The sequence below is a fragment of the Coloeus monedula genome (genome assembly GCF_965178545.1).
Source record: "Coloeus monedula genome assembly, chromosome: 22".
In the NCBI taxonomy this organism is placed as follows: domain Eukaryota; kingdom Metazoa; phylum Chordata; class Aves; order Passeriformes; family Corvidae; genus Coloeus; species Coloeus monedula.
The window spans coordinates 3,905,000-3,918,919 of NC_138802.1; the positions used below are offsets into that span (position 1 = coordinate 3,905,000).

A 13,920-nucleotide genomic window follows, 5' to 3' on the forward strand; every position below is an offset into this window, starting at 1 on the left:
CAGGTCCCTTCCCCTCACAGAATTGTGTAACAGGTTTTATTTAACTTGACTGCTGCAAGTAAATTTAAAAACAAACTATGAGAATAAAAATACATTATCTGCAAATGTAAAATGCCTTTGTTTCAAAGGATGGAGTTCAACTGTACTTGAAGATTCAACACAATGAATTCTACAAAAAATAAATACAGATCTGTAGCTGCTCAGCGGGTGGGACTGGGGGTCCAGCAGCGAGCGTGGCCGCGTGCGCCGGGGTGCGTTATTTATAGCTCAGCAGAAATGCCTCGGGCTGCGGCGCCGTCGGGAATTGGCTATTGCTCCCAAAAAAGCAGCAGCTGCCCCGAATCACCAGCCCCTGCACCCCCCGGCCAGGCTCTGCCCACGGGTTTGACACCAAGGGGACGCCGCACCAGGCCCTGAGGCTTCCCTGCTGGCACACGGCGGTCTCAAGGCACTGTCAGTGTTCCAGACTGGAGAACAGCTCGGGTTCCCCGTGGCTGAGGGGTGCAGCAGCGTCAGACAGCACTGGGGCAAAACACGTTTCTGTAAAGCTGCGAAGACGCCGATGCTGTGGAAACGGGGCTCGGATGCTCCTCAATCCAGGGGCAAGCCTGGAGGTGAGAGATTGAGTACATGGGGTTTCCATCTCTGAATTCAGTTTAAATGCAAATTTTTCCTCTATTGGCTAAAATTTAAAGACCAAAGAAGCAAATGCATCCAGCCACACCTTAGCTTCTGCCACACTTCGGGGTTCTCCTGAAGGTGCAGCACTTGCTCCCAGGGAGCCATGCTGCAGGTTCAGCTGTTTGCTTCTTCCAGAAACATTCCACAAGTAAACTGCACACAGCTGCTCTTCAGCAAAGGTAGATAAACAGAGCCCACCTGGCCAGGGCACTTGGGCAAGTATAAAGGCAAATCTTACACAGGCCAAAATAAAACTGCAAACCTCAAATAAAAAGAGGAAAAAACCACTAAAATAACTACCGTTCAATTCCAACACGTGCACAGGAAGCCTGTCTCCCTCCGAGGCACAGAATATAGGGGGGTGTCCAGACCACTGCCCTACCAGACAGACCCCTCCCAATAAAGAAACTGAATGAAGGAGTTGGCAAATGAAGCATTACAGGGTGAAGGAGCTCCCAGTGAAAGCTGTCCGGTCACAAGCCATAAGCAGCGGTGCTGTGGCGTGGTTCAGCACAAGTGCTTTCCCCAGGGATCAGCTCTTGGGTCCCTGTGGGCAGCGCAGTGCTGTCTCCCGCCCTGAAGGGCTGAGGGAAGCAGTGGAGGCCTCGCTGCCTGCAGGCCCACAGCATCACGTCCAACAGCCAGAGTTCTTGCTCCCTCGGTGATCAGCATAGTTTTGTTTCCAAGCACTGGTTTGCCTCAGCCTTCTCTCAAAGCAGTCCAGGTTCTGGATGAGGGACTCTGTCAAGCCGCTTCCTGTGCTAAGGCAGCTCGTTGAGGTTCTGGTTGTGGAGGTTTTGGTTCTGCCTGCTCAAGCTGATGGTGTTGTCCAGTGTGATGCTGTCATCCTCCTGTGTGGTTTCTGGCATGAACTGCCGAAATATGCTGACGCTGCCGTGCCAGAAGATGGGCTCGGGGAGCTGGCCCACGATGCTCCACGTTCGCGTCTCAGGGTCGTAGGCTTCCAGGACGTCCGAGAGTTCAAATGTGTTATCGTAGCCCCCTGAGACATAGAGCTTCCCGCCAAGCACAGCCACGCTCCCTCCAACATGAACCTGCAATGTAACAATAAACACACACTGCGATCAGGGAGTGTTTGCCTGATCCCACAGCTGATCGAGGGGGTGGGTGGGATCTGGGAGCTGTTCCTTGGAGGGAGCTTCACGCCCACCAGCTGCAGGTTGGGCTCTGAACCAGTGCTGCCCACAGCTCTCACATGCTGGGCTGCACACACTGACATGCCACCACATCTGGGACTTGTCTTCCCAGTGACTCCAACACACTTAAACCAGCTCCACATGCAAGGGGTTCTGATTCTAAAAAGCTCTTGGTTTTCCAAAGAAAAACCCCAAAGAAACTTACTTGTAACACTTAAGACATCCTAGAGGCAGGCAAATGTCCTACCTGAAGCATGGCAGGGATTTTATCCCACTCGTTCTTCGATGGATTGTAAACATCCACTTCAGCTGAGTCGTCTCTGGGGGAGAGAACACAAAATTACTCTTCTGCATTCTAGAAACGCCACTCGAGTTCTTCGCCAAAGCCAAATTTAGGCGGGCAGGGGAGAGAAGAGCCGGGGAGGCAGCGTAATCCCCCCGGGCTTCTCTCACCACCCTGCTCGCCAGACAGGAGGGCGACAGTGACAGGTGAGGGACGTTTGTGCCTTAGAGACACGTGCTGCTGACACAAGAATGTGTGGAGGACAAGGTCAGGGCAGCTGGAGAGGAGCTGTCAGTTCTTCCAAGACAGTTCTGGTACAGATGGGATCAAGATGCTGCAAGGCAGCTCGAGGCAGGGCCAGCAGCCAGACCAGGGCCTCCTCTCTCTCCACTCTGGGTCAGCTTTGGGGCAACTGCAGAGAACACCTGAACCTCACTGCTGTGCATTATTTACAGGTATGAAACTAGTCCCAGCATGAGGGATTGTCAGGGCCTTTAGCCTGAGCTATTAAACCAATCTGCCACTTCTACTTGCAACCCGCTCCTCTGCCCTCCAAAGATTATCCCACAGCTCTAAACAGAGCAGCAGCCCAGGCACAGCACGTGAAGTGAGGAAAGAACACCTAACCCTGATCATCTCCCCACTGACTCTTGCAGATGCAAAGTGATCTGGAATCCTGAAGTGTCAATCATTGGTACTTTAAAATGGGTAAGAAAAAGGAAATTCTATAGAATCAGTTTGTGACAAGGAGCTGAGCAGCTGCAACACCCTGGCAGGATGGACTGAAACCAGCTGACCAGAACAGCCACCAGCAAGACACTTGGCTGGACCTGAAAGGATCAAATAAAAAGTCTTGGGCCAAAGCTGCTACTTTATGCAAAGCCAAGAGGAGATTAAAAGAAGATAAGTGCCTGGAGGCCATCACAGAAGTCTCTGTTTGCTCAGAGTCAACACAGGGAAATGAAATGCTCCAGCCCTAGCATGCCTTCCCGTTTATTTTTAATTAAGCGGATAACTGAAGTATTTGCGCCACCAGGACAGCTTCAGATGGGTAATTAAGTCCCAATTTGGAAAGGTGCTTAAAAATAGTGACCAATCACTTCATCTTCAGCCCTCTTATCTCTGCTGAGACGCAAGATGTCCTCTCCTGCACTAGAGTTTAACGTTTTCTTGGAGCTTATATGCTTATTTATAGTAACAAGGGGGGCTGAACCAGGAGCTGAAGAAACCGAGAAGCCAATTTCCAAGCAGCGCTGCTGACTTCAGACGGATTTACACCTGCCTGTTCCCCAGCCCTGGGTTACTCTCAGACATTTTCACACTATTTTACGGGCAGCTCTTTGAGGCCCACCAGCACCAGCAAGGAGGTGTTACAGCCCTCCCTGAACCATCAGGTGCTGTCCCAACCCAGTGTTCTCCCTCCACCACCTGCAAAATCCACCTTCCCAGGGAAGCTCTGGGCTCTCCTCATGGGGAGGGAGGGAGGGAAGTGATTGCTCCCACTGCTCACCGTATGAAGTACATGAGGCCGTTGAGCGTGACGGTCTTCGGGGCGAAGGACCAGGGGGGCAGGTGGCCGCAGTTGACAAGGGACCAGAGGTCACTGTCAGGGTCATAGCACTGCATGACCATGGACTCTTTACCAGCCAGGGAGCCAATGGCAAAGAGCTTCCCACGGCACGAGGTGGTGGAGCAGTTGTCCATGGGGTACAGCATGGGCTGCAGGGCCTCCCAGCTGTCCAGTGTGTGGTCATAGCGCTCTGTGCTGTCGGAGGCAACCACGTAGAGCAGCCCGTCCAGGACCGTGGAGCTGTGGTATTCCCTGGCTTTCAGCATGGGCGACACCTCCGTCCACTCGTTCACGCTGGAATTGTACCTCCAGACGCAGTCGTACAGCCTGGACCCATCCGAGCCCCCTGTGGCACAGCACGACACATGTCAGAGCCGGGCTCGCGAAGGGAAGGGTGACAGAGGAGAGGGCTTCGCTCGGCACAAGGATTCTAACGGAAGTTTTGCACTGTTTCTTTCCCAGCAAGCCAGGGAGGATTTCTTCCAGGTCATTCCTAGTCCATATCCAGCTGTGACTCAAAATGAGTCTTTCACATTTTACTACCTCTGTCCTCCAACCCCAGCTTCTCTCTTTTGCAGCCCGCCCTCCATTGCTACCCAGAAGCTGCCAAGGCAGTGGTGCTGCTGGCAGCTCGGGAACCTCCCAGCCCTAACACCGACCACAACAACCCAAGATCCCCAGCAGCAGCCTGCACACGGCTCCCAGCAGGATTGACCTGCCTGGGTTCACTCCAGGAAACTCCCAGGGGACGTAAGGGCTTCTGTAAAAACAAGCCACATCCATGTGGTAACCCATCATTTTTACAACCCTGCCCTTAAACCAGGGCCTTGTTTTCTGCTTGTGACTAGAGAACACACAGCTTTTCTGTTCACCTGCACAAGACTTGCTCTTCAAAGCTCTGCCAGGGTGTCTTACACACCCAGGGCACACTGTTCCACAGCAGTCAGTGTCCTGGGCCTCAGTTTGTTACAGCTGTCACAGGGATGTAGTTCAAAGGAGGCATCTGCACACAGCTCAACAGCCAAATTTACATATTGGTGTCACCTTGACAGAAGTAATTGCAGCCCCAGCAAGAAGGCAGGATCTGTGCAGGGGAAGGTACTGTGACTCACAGGGGCTGGCAAAGGAACCTGGGGCTTCCTGACATGCCTCTGCCTCAAGCATGCGCCTAGCTTGTGATTCAGGGGGCTCTGAACCTGAACATCTTCTTCAGAGAGAAACTCAAAACCTTCTTACATCACCCCTGACCTCAGTGACGGTTAAAAAGTTCTAACTACAAGATCTGTGACTTCTCCCAGCGTGCTCAGCAGCATTAGTCACGACAAAATAGCTCCTGGACTGAGACCAGCTGCTAAATCCAGCACTGACTCCAGGAGTCTCCATGCCTGCTGGCAGGCTGCAGGCACCCAAGCCAAGTCCCAAACTCTCAACTACCCAGGAAAAGCCAAGTGCCACTGCTACAAAGCACATATTTTCAACAGAACTCTCCAGCCCTGAGGGGTGGTTCCCCTCATTCCCTGTATGCCTTACCAGTGACATAGATGTCGTTGCCCAGCGCAGCAACACTGTAGCCCCCTCCCAGGTGCTCGGGGAACTCGGCCAGGTAGCGCCAGTGGCCGGTGCGTGGGTTGTAGCAGTCGACGGTGACAAGCTCATCGCAGTCACGGTCACAGCCACCGACGAGGACAAGGATCTCAGCGAGGCCGGTGGAGGGCCGCGGGCGCATGCGAGCACAGGGCCCCCGGTCGTGGCGGTCGAGGCGGGCGGCCTGGAAGTCGCGGGCCTCACGCAGGAGGCGCAGGCAGGGAGGGCAGCGGGCCACCAGCGGCTCGCTCTCCACGTGGGCCAGAAGGTAGAAGCGGCGCACAAAGGGCAGGCGGACGTGGGCCAGGAGCTGGGGCAGCAGCGGGGCACGGGTGGCGGGGTCAGCACGCACCCAGCGCAGCGCCAGCTGAAAGGCAGCCTCCTCCTTGGGGATGCAGAGCCCGTCGTCCCGCAGGTAGGAGAGGAGGCGTGGCAGCGGCAGCCGCTCCAGCTGGGCGCCCAGCTCGCCCACGTGCCGCAGCACGAAGCGGTGGGCGGCAGCCGCCAGCTCCGGGCAGGCGAAGGCCTCCGCAAAGTCCTGCATGTCCAGGGCGTTGGCGGGCTCCAGCTGCCGCGCCAGCCAGGCGCCGCAGGCCTCCTTGACAGCGGGGAACTGCAGCAGGTCGGCGGCGCGCAGCAGGCGCTCGGCGATGTCGGGGCCCAGCCGCCCTACGCGGCCGGTGTAGGCGAAGTCGAGCAGCCGCCCCAGGCACTCGGGCTCGACGCCGTGCAGCCGCACACGCTCGGCCCGCGACTCGCGCAGGGCCCCGCCGAACATAGCGCGGAAGTATCCCGAGGCAGCGGCCAGAACGGCGCGGTGAGCCCCGAACTCTCGCCCGCCAGCCACCACCGTCACGTCCAGCAGGCTCCGCTCGGCCCGCAGAGCGCTCAGACCCCGCAGCAGCGACACCGCGTGTGCCGGTTCTCCCGTCGCCGCCGTCGCTGAGGCAGCCGCTGCCGTCCCGCCGGTGCCGGTCGCCATGCCGTGCCTGCGGGGAGGGCACCTGGGTCACGTCCTGCGCGGACCCGCTGGGACCGACCCCCGAGCGATTCCCGCGGCGGGAAAGGGAGGCGGAGAGCAGGCAAGGAAGCGGCGGGCGGGCTCGGGAAGCCCGTCCCGGCCGGGATCTCCCGGGAGCGGCCGCTGCGTAACGCGGCGGCGCTGGAAGCGCGGCCCCGCTCGGGCCGGTTCCAGGGCCCCGTAGCTACCGCGCCCAGCCCCGCGCCCTCGGCCCCAGGCTGGCGCTCAGCAGGAGCCGCCCAATGGTACCGGGAGAACACAAGACCGGCCCCGAGCGCAGACAGCGCTGAGGGAGCCCCGCTCTGAGTCCGGCTCCGGGCACCGCCGTTAGCGCGGGCGGAGGGGCTCGGCTCGGGGTAGACCCTCCGGCGCCCTGCCTGGCCTACCACCACCACCAGCCAGGCCCCGCAGTGAGCCCAGGGCCACCCCCTCCCGCCCGGGCCCGCAGCCACCCGGTAAGAGCCACCGCCGGACCCCGCTCACCGCCCTGCTCCGCTCCCCACTCCGTTCACCGCTCCCGGCGCCGCCCCCGCCCCTCCGCCGCTCCCAGCGCGCCCCGCGCCCGGCACTGCGCACGCCCGGACTACGGCTCCCGGCGGCCCCGCGCGGGCGGCCGCCCCTTCACCGCCTCCCGCCGGCACCGAGCGGCTCGCGGTGTCGGCACTGCCCGGCTGCCGCCGCCGCCCCGGCCCCGCCCGCGCCACCCGTGCCGGGACATGGACTCCGACTCCTGCGCTTCGCCGTTCGCCCCGGAGGTGAGCTGGAGTCCCGGGGGGAAAAAGGAAGGGAAGGGAGGAGCGGGGCAGGAACAGAAGGGGAGGGGGTGCATCTCCCACTGCCCGGCCCGGCCCGGTCCGGCCGCCGGTGCCTGCTGTCTGCCCCCCGCCTCGGGGCCGGGGCCGGGGCCCGGGGCCGGGGCCATCTTGTGCCGCCGGGGCGAGGAATGGCGGCGGCGCCGCCCCGCCGTGCCCGCCGCGGGGGGGCTGCCTGGGGGCCCGGTACCGACGCCGAGGGGCGATGGGGGGGGGGCACTGCCCGGTTCCGCCGCTGTGGGGGTGGGGGGGCGGTGCGGGGCGCGGCGGGAGCGGCGGCGCCGCCTCCCACTGGCGGGCCCGACCCCGCGGCCGCCGCTCACTCCCGCTCCCCGCAGGACTTCTCCCCCGGCTCCCGGCGGCACCGCACCGTGGAGGACTTCAATAAGTTCTGCACCTTCGTCTTGGCCTACGCCGGCTACATCCCGTACCCGCAGGAGGTGAGTTGCACCGGGGGGCCCTGGGGGCAGCGGGGGGCCCTGGGGGCACCGGGCTGGTCTGTCAGACCAGCCGCTCCAGCGGTCACGGCCCCGCGCCGGGCCTGAACAAAAGGGGAACCGCGGCGGCTGGAGGCTCTGGGGACGGGGCGGGTGGTGCCCGGCGTGGGCGGGGTGAAAAACGTCGGATCCGGTATCTCTCCTGCTGCTCCCCGGTCCCGGGAGCTCTGGCCGTAGAAACCCCGAAGCGGTGGGTGGTGAGAATGGAAGCGTCAGCGCGCCGGGGCACGGGAGACAGTGCTCAGCTGCCCCGGGGGATAGGGCACAGCGCTCAGGGGGACAGCACCCCTGGGGACAGGGGACAGCGCACTGAGGACAGGGAGCAGGGCACAGCACTCTGGGGGACAGCACCTCAGGGATGGGGCAGAGTGCCCTGGGGGACAGGCGACCGCGCCTTGCGCCACAGGTGCGTCTGCTTCGAGTCAAGCTGTTACCTGCTTCCTAAATGTATTCCAGGAAACACCGCTGAGGAACAGCCCCAGCCCTCCCAACAGCACCGGAGGCACGATTGACAGTGATAGCTGGGATCCCCGCTTCAATGACACCCCTTCCTCTGTCTCCCTGCCCTCCAAGAACAGAAAGAACTTTAGTCAGCTTAAGCGAGCAAAACCATACAGTTCCCTGTTCCAGCGGGCAAAGGCCAGCAACTTCCTGCCAGATCGAAAGCAAATCGATAAGATCAGGAAGAAGAAAAAGCTGAAAAGGAGGGAAACAGAGGTGTCTGCAGAGGAGGACTATGAGGAGAAGCTGCTGGATCTGGAGGCAGAGGACTCTTACGCAGAGACGCCGATGAGCCCCTCGTCGGAGGGCGACCCTCAGTCTGTGACTGAGCACTGCTCGGTGTGGGACTCTGACACCCCGTCCAGCGTCTCCTACCCTGCTGTGACGGCCGAGCAGACAGTGGAGATCCAGAGCGTGGGCAAACGAACGGTCATTCGGCAGGGCAAGCAGGTGGTGTTCCGGGATGAGGATGGCACTGGTGATGACGAGGACATCATGGTGGATTCAGGTAGGTGGCCTGGCTGTCCAAGAGGATTGGCCAGGTGGAAGTAGTGGTGCTGTGCCGTTCTCTTTGATGCTTTTGGTAGGTTGAGGATAATGCTGAGGAGCACTGCCTGGGTGGAATTCAGGAGCGGTTGGGTTTTTGGCAGGAGGGATCTGGGTTGGCTCCTTTTCCAATAAATTGAGTGAAAAGCTGCGACTTTATAGAAGCAGCTGGTTCTCCTCTTCTGGATTACCGTCTCCCCAGTACTGCTGAGAGTCTCTTCCTGTGCAAGAGAGACCTGGACAAAGCAGCAAAGTGCCTGTCTTTGAAACCCAGGTAGTTAATTTAGCACGAAAGGAGAGAAAATTCCTCGTATGAGAGGCATCAGCCGCTAAAAATGTATCTCTGACATTTGTCTTTGCAGATGACGACTCGTGGGACCTGGTCACTTGCTTCTGCATGAAGCCTTTCGCCGGGCGGCCGATGATCGAGTGCAACGAGTGCCACACCTGGATCCACCTCTCCTGCGCCAAAATCCGCAAGTCGAACGTCCCAGAGATCTACATCTGCCAGAAATGCCGGGACTCCAAGTTTGACATTCGCCGTTCGAACCGCTCCCGGACGGGCTCGCGCAGGCGCTTTCTGGACTAGGGGAGAGGCGCGTGCTGGTGCGCTGAGTGGGCGGGTGAGTCGTGGGTGCCGGCCGGGAGGCCGGGGAGGGCTCCCCTGAACTGCTGCTGCTCAGGCAGGAGGGCTGCCCAGCCGGCCTGTGGCCCAGGAACAAGGAATCGCCGAGCCGTGGGCAGCCGGGGCTGGGAGAGGCCACTGGGCAGAACTGCGGCGAGATACCGACTGTCTCGAGGGACAGACAAAGCTCTCTGAGCTCAGTGGAGTTCTGTCTGGTTACGATGACTGGGTGATGTACAATACCTTTGCCACGCAGGTTTTCTCATCTCATTGGGAAACTGCAAATCTTCTCTGTGCTAGGAAACTCCTCTTCCTCCCAAAGAAGGAGGGGAGGGGGAGTCTGTGTGAAGAGTCTGAAAAGTAAATGGCCCTGTGTTTTAAATTCAATGTGATATTATACCTGCCCATTTGTCCATGTAGATCAATCTTAGATATCCTAAGGCTCCGTAGGAGTCAGCATCAGTACTACCGGCCTCTGTGCGATCTGCTTCCGCTTCCACGGGCCTGAGCATAGGGGGGTTCTGTCATTTGGCATCATCCAAGTGCAAACGAGACTCGGGGCTCCCTCCTGTGCCAAGGGACAGCGCCCTGGCAGGAAAGAGCAGCCCTTTTCCTGGACAGGCAGCGTGGGGGATTAACGGCATCAGATTCCTTCCTAGAAGGTCTCTTCTTACCCTGATTTTTTTTGTGATTTATTTGCATGATCAGCTCAAATGTGTGTATGGGGGGAAACTGCTCCATTTCCTGTCCCTTCATTAACCTCTACGGTGCTGTTTTAAGAAGATGACTCTCCCTTTTCTCAGCCCAGAATTCAAACATGGACTGTAAAAGGGGCCAAAGGAAACGTAGAACCTGGCAGGTCTGGTTTGGGATTTGATCACGTCCAACCAAGTATGACAGCTGAGTTGATTTTGTTTTTGCTATTTGTTTTTTGAAACTGGACTGTAACCAAAAAGCCAGAATCTTTACTCTATTGGTAGCAATGACACAGATCAGAGTGAATGCAGGCAATGCAGCTACAGGATGAAGTGCAATGAGGATCCTTCTGGTGTGGGGTGGAAAGGAGAGTGCTGAGGCCCTGGCCAGCACAGCAGACAGGACCTCCTGGGCCTCAGCCCATGGGAAAGCCCTTCAGGACCATGATGGGAAGTCACAGCTCGTACACAAGGCCAGGGAGATGCTGGTATTGTTCCTCAGTGACCAGACAGATCCACATGGATCACAAATTGGGTTGATGTTTCAAGGTGTTTCTCTGAAGCTATCCCTGAGGAGCAGTGTGTGCTCTGTCCAGTCAGAGGCTCAGAGAAGCACTGGCTGGTACAGCAGCTGCAGCCAGACCAGCTGTGCTGGCAGGAACTGTCCCCATGAGTTCTGCAGTCACAGCATTGGAGCACTGCCTTGTCTGAGGACTGGCTCACTGGGAGATGCATCCTGGTGATGACTGAGGGTCTTGCCAGGACACAGGGTCAGGAGCCCTCCTTCAGACATCAGCCTTGGGGCTGCCAAAGCCTTAGGCAGCCCAATACCACAGGGCCTTGGGCCTCCACAGTGTGGGGCAGGGTGACAGAACTGCACGACATGCAACTGTTCCCTCCTGGTTCTTGATAAAAATCCTGTTCCACCAAGCTGTAACAGCTGACTGGGTTCAGAAAACTAACTCCAGCTTCTGTGAAATCTCCCAACCACGACTGTGCTGCGCTGCCTTCAGAAGCTACGTGGAACCACCAAGGAGTTTGCCAAAGACTCGCCCCCAATGGCTGCCTGACTGTCCTTTGCAGCCAGAAAAATAACCAAAGCTCTCCAGTGCTGCCATTTCCCCAGAAATGCTTGGGAAGATCCTGGCCACAACTGCACAAGAGTTGGACCTGGTCTGAAATTGGTATCTCTGTGTTTACAGTGTGTCTGCAGTTCAGCTAGATCTCTGTGGAGTGTGTTCCTGAAGCTTTTGTGGAAGAAATGGTGCACTGTCAAGTGAACTGGCTCTTTTTGACAGAGGTTCAACACTAATCAATGTGACTGACTCTTGTTCTGTTTCCTTTTTGGATTTATCCCAGTGGATGGTGTCCAGCACGTTACAGTATCAGCAGAGAGAAATAAAAAAGTAACATCTCCATTCTTTTAGTTCATCACTTTCAGCCATGTATAATTACAGTTTAATTCAGAACTTTATTTTTTCATTAAAACTTTTAATGAACCATGTTTTTTTTCTTAAATGTGAGACAAATGAACAATGAGTTCGTTTTATTCCAAACTCAGGAGTCTGCTGTTATGATTTACTGGTTTGTGAGCTGTTGTGCCAGACGGCAGGAAGACTTGACACTTCAAGTGCTCTTCCTGAAACAATACACTCAGGAAGGGATAGGAGGAGCTGGCAGGTATCCCCACCTTTCTCTGGAGCAGCTGCTCCTTGCTAGCCTCTGCTGAGAGTGTGGGACATGGTGATGGAGCCGGGTGGCTGGGCAGGGTGGAGGGACAGGAGGCAGGCACTGCCCAGAGTGGCTGAAGGCAGCAGGGACACTGTGCTGGGCTTGTGCCAGGGGCCTGCTGAAGGGTGCAGTGACTGAGCTGGGGGACAGGGCTCAGGCCAGGATGCCGATGGTGCTGGAGCGCACAGTCCTGGCACCAGGTCCCTGCAGCCTCAGGGACAGCTGCAGAAACAGCCCTGGGGCAGCACTGCAACCCCTTGCAAGGACCGGAGATTTGGCTTGACCCAAACCAAGCCCTTGTGACCCCTCTGAGAGCTGTGCTGAAAGAGAGCTCCCTCCCTCCCTCGCTCCCCACCACCAGACAGCATGGAGGACTCCAAACCACCCAAGGGCTGCCAGAGCCTTGGTGTCACCTTGCAGCTCCTGTATGTGCCACAATCCCGTAGGCACTGCTGCTCAGCCAGCTGCCATCAAAGCAGCAGCCTGAACACCTTGGCAAACTGAAAAGGTGGCTCAGCCTTTTGGAAGTGGCACTAGGTCACACTGGAAGCTAAGCTGGAAGCTCAGCTCTGCTTGCTTAGAGCTTCTGTTTTAATTCTGTTGGTAATTCTGAATTATAGAGTGATAAAGAGAAGTCCCAGGGGAGTAGTGGCTGTAAAATGGCAGCTGCTCACAGCAAGAATATGGTGATGAAGGCTGTGGTTCTGCAGTGGGGCTGTTGTTAAGAGTCTTGGCAAAACTTGGCACTGACAAAAAACAAGGAAGAAAGGAGGAGGTGGGCTGGGGAGACCGACCGAGCATCTGGCTCTCAGGGATGCTCTTGTGGGAGTATTCTGCCATGTCCTAGTCTCTACAGGCTGGCTCCTCACTTCTGACCGTACACTTCACACAGTGACATCAAGAAGGAACTGGAGGAGATTCAGATTTCTGCCCAGTCCCACGGAGAGTGCTGTTACGTTTACAAAACCTGCAACCCTTGCTTTCCAGGGGTTTCATCTCAGGAGCGTCCTACAGATGCAAAGGGAATGGGAGCTGCTTTTCAGCTGAATATAATTTATTGCACATTTTACATTTAATTTCAGATCAACAGAATGCTGGCCCTAAGTGAAATTGAGCCCTGCACCAGGAACTGGTAACAACTGGAAAGTTTTGGTTTTAATAAAAACAAATGAACACCCCTTCATAATATGAACTTGTTTTTTAGAGGGGAGAGCATCTCTTTTGGAAACCTCATTCTCCTGGTGCAGTGACCTGAGCACAGAGAACCAAAGCTGCCCAGAACAGGGGCCAAGTCCACATCAGGAAAGGAGTTACAGCAGTTGTCAAAAGCAACTCTGCACTGCCAACACACGGGTGTTTTCCCCTCTGCTCTCACCCCTGAGCAGCAAGGGCTGGTCTGGACTTAGCCAGAGCAAAACTATGACCAAGCCACGATGATTCTTTGTTTCTCTGTAAAAGCCTCAGTGATGCTGATGTACCCAGTGTGTAGCAGATTCTACAAGGTGCCGTTTCCAGCTGCTGTGTCACCAGGCCAGGACTGCCCTTCTGCTGGAAATCCCTGGCAGGGCTTCTAGGCAAGATAAAGTCAATGAATTTATGCTGTAACTGCTGCTTTTCAGAAAGGGCAGATGAGTGTTACATTTTCAGCTTTTTATCCATTTGGCCTCCCTCCCCACTTTGGTATGGTTTACTTTATGAACTACATTTATTCTTACTAGAAATAAATTAGATGTGAAGAGATAGTTGCAGCATCTGAATCAAATGAAATTAATTGCTGTCCTTCTCCCTCACTTGCTTTCCTCTTTTCTGGAAATCCTTGACAATACATGGTTGTGGGTGGCAGAAAAATTAATAAAACTATGATACACTGTGTCCTTGTCTGGAAGAGCAGTGTTGGAAATGAGCAGCTGGATGGACTGGTGCTGAAGAGGTCCATGTTACTACAAAAGGCAAATTCATTCATACTTAAGCACATACTTTTCTTAACAAGTGCATTTCAAACACAGATTTGAGATTGAAACAATCACTGACCTCTCTCCAAAAGTATTTGCACAGGGGACTTCCAGGAGGTGGCCAGAGAACTGAAATTCCCCTCATGAGCAGGAGAAGGTGTGTTACCTACCCCAGGAAGTATGTGGAGAAGTGAGAACAGGTCTTCGTCCCTGCTGAGCGCCAGGAGGGAGGTGTGAGTGCACGAACGGGCCGTGGCCAGCTGGG

At 56.6% G+C, this 13,920-nt stretch overlaps 2 protein-coding genes across 3 annotated transcripts; one reads left to right on the top strand and one right to left on the bottom strand.

Moving 5' to 3' along the window:
- Positions 1-4: 4 nt before the first annotated feature.
- KLHL21 (kelch like family member 21) lies at positions 5-7,585 on the bottom strand. Of its 2 annotated transcripts, none has more exons than XM_082295767.1 (5): positions 7,506-7,585; positions 5,222-6,264; positions 3,632-4,037; positions 2,086-2,158; positions 5-1,736 (listed from the first exon to the last, which is right to left on the bottom strand). In XM_082295767.1, the coding sequence occupies exons 2-5, from the start codon at positions 6,255-6,257 to the stop codon at positions 1,443-1,445; spliced, it is 1,809 nt and encodes a 602-aa protein (XP_082151893.1). In that variant the 5' UTR covers positions 6,258-6,264; positions 7,506-7,585; the 3' UTR covers positions 5-1,442. The 2 variants fall into 2 exon arrangements, with proteins under 2 accessions (XP_082151893.1, XP_082151892.1); XM_082295766.1 differs by lacking the exon at positions 7,506-7,585 and adding an exon at positions 6,780-6,852.
- Positions 6,878-13,823, top strand: PHF13 (PHD finger protein 13). Its single transcript, XM_082295772.1, has 4 exons — positions 6,878-7,051; positions 7,447-7,548; positions 8,062-8,614; positions 9,015-13,823. Exons 1-4 carry the CDS (start codon positions 7,013-7,015, stop codon positions 9,239-9,241), a joined length of 921 nt encoding a protein of 306 aa, XP_082151898.1. The 5' UTR covers positions 6,878-7,012; the 3' UTR covers positions 9,242-13,823.
- The last annotated feature ends 97 nt before the right edge of the window (positions 13,824-13,920 follow it).

What these genes read in the sequence shown, in the direction of transcription:
- KLHL21 (XM_082295767.1), bottom strand. Translation starts at nt 6,257, where the DNA reads ATGGCGACCGGCACCGGCGGGACGGCAGCGGCTGCCTCAGCGACGGCG. An exon ending in CAACGACATCTATGTCACTG is followed by an intron (nt 4,038 to 5,221) that starts GTAAGGCATACA and finishes GCTGTGCCACAG; the next exon opens with GGGGCTCGGATGGGTCCAGG. An exon ending in AAATCCCTGCCATGCTTCAG is followed by an intron (nt 1,737 to 2,085) that starts GTAGGACATTTG and finishes GTTACATTGCAG; the next exon opens with GTTCATGTTGGAGGGAGCGT.
- PHF13 (XM_082295772.1), top strand. Translation starts at nt 7,013, where the DNA reads ATGGACTCCGACTCCTGCGCTTCGCCGTTCGCCCCGGAG. An exon ending in CTTCGCCGTTCGCCCCGGAG is followed by an intron (nt 7,052 to 7,446) that starts GTGAGCTGGAGT and finishes CGCTCCCCGCAG; the next exon opens with GACTTCTCCCCCGGCTCCCG. An exon ending in GGACATCATGGTGGATTCAG is followed by an intron (nt 8,615 to 9,014) that starts GTAGGTGGCCTG and finishes TTGTCTTTGCAG; the next exon opens with ATGACGACTCGTGGGACCTG.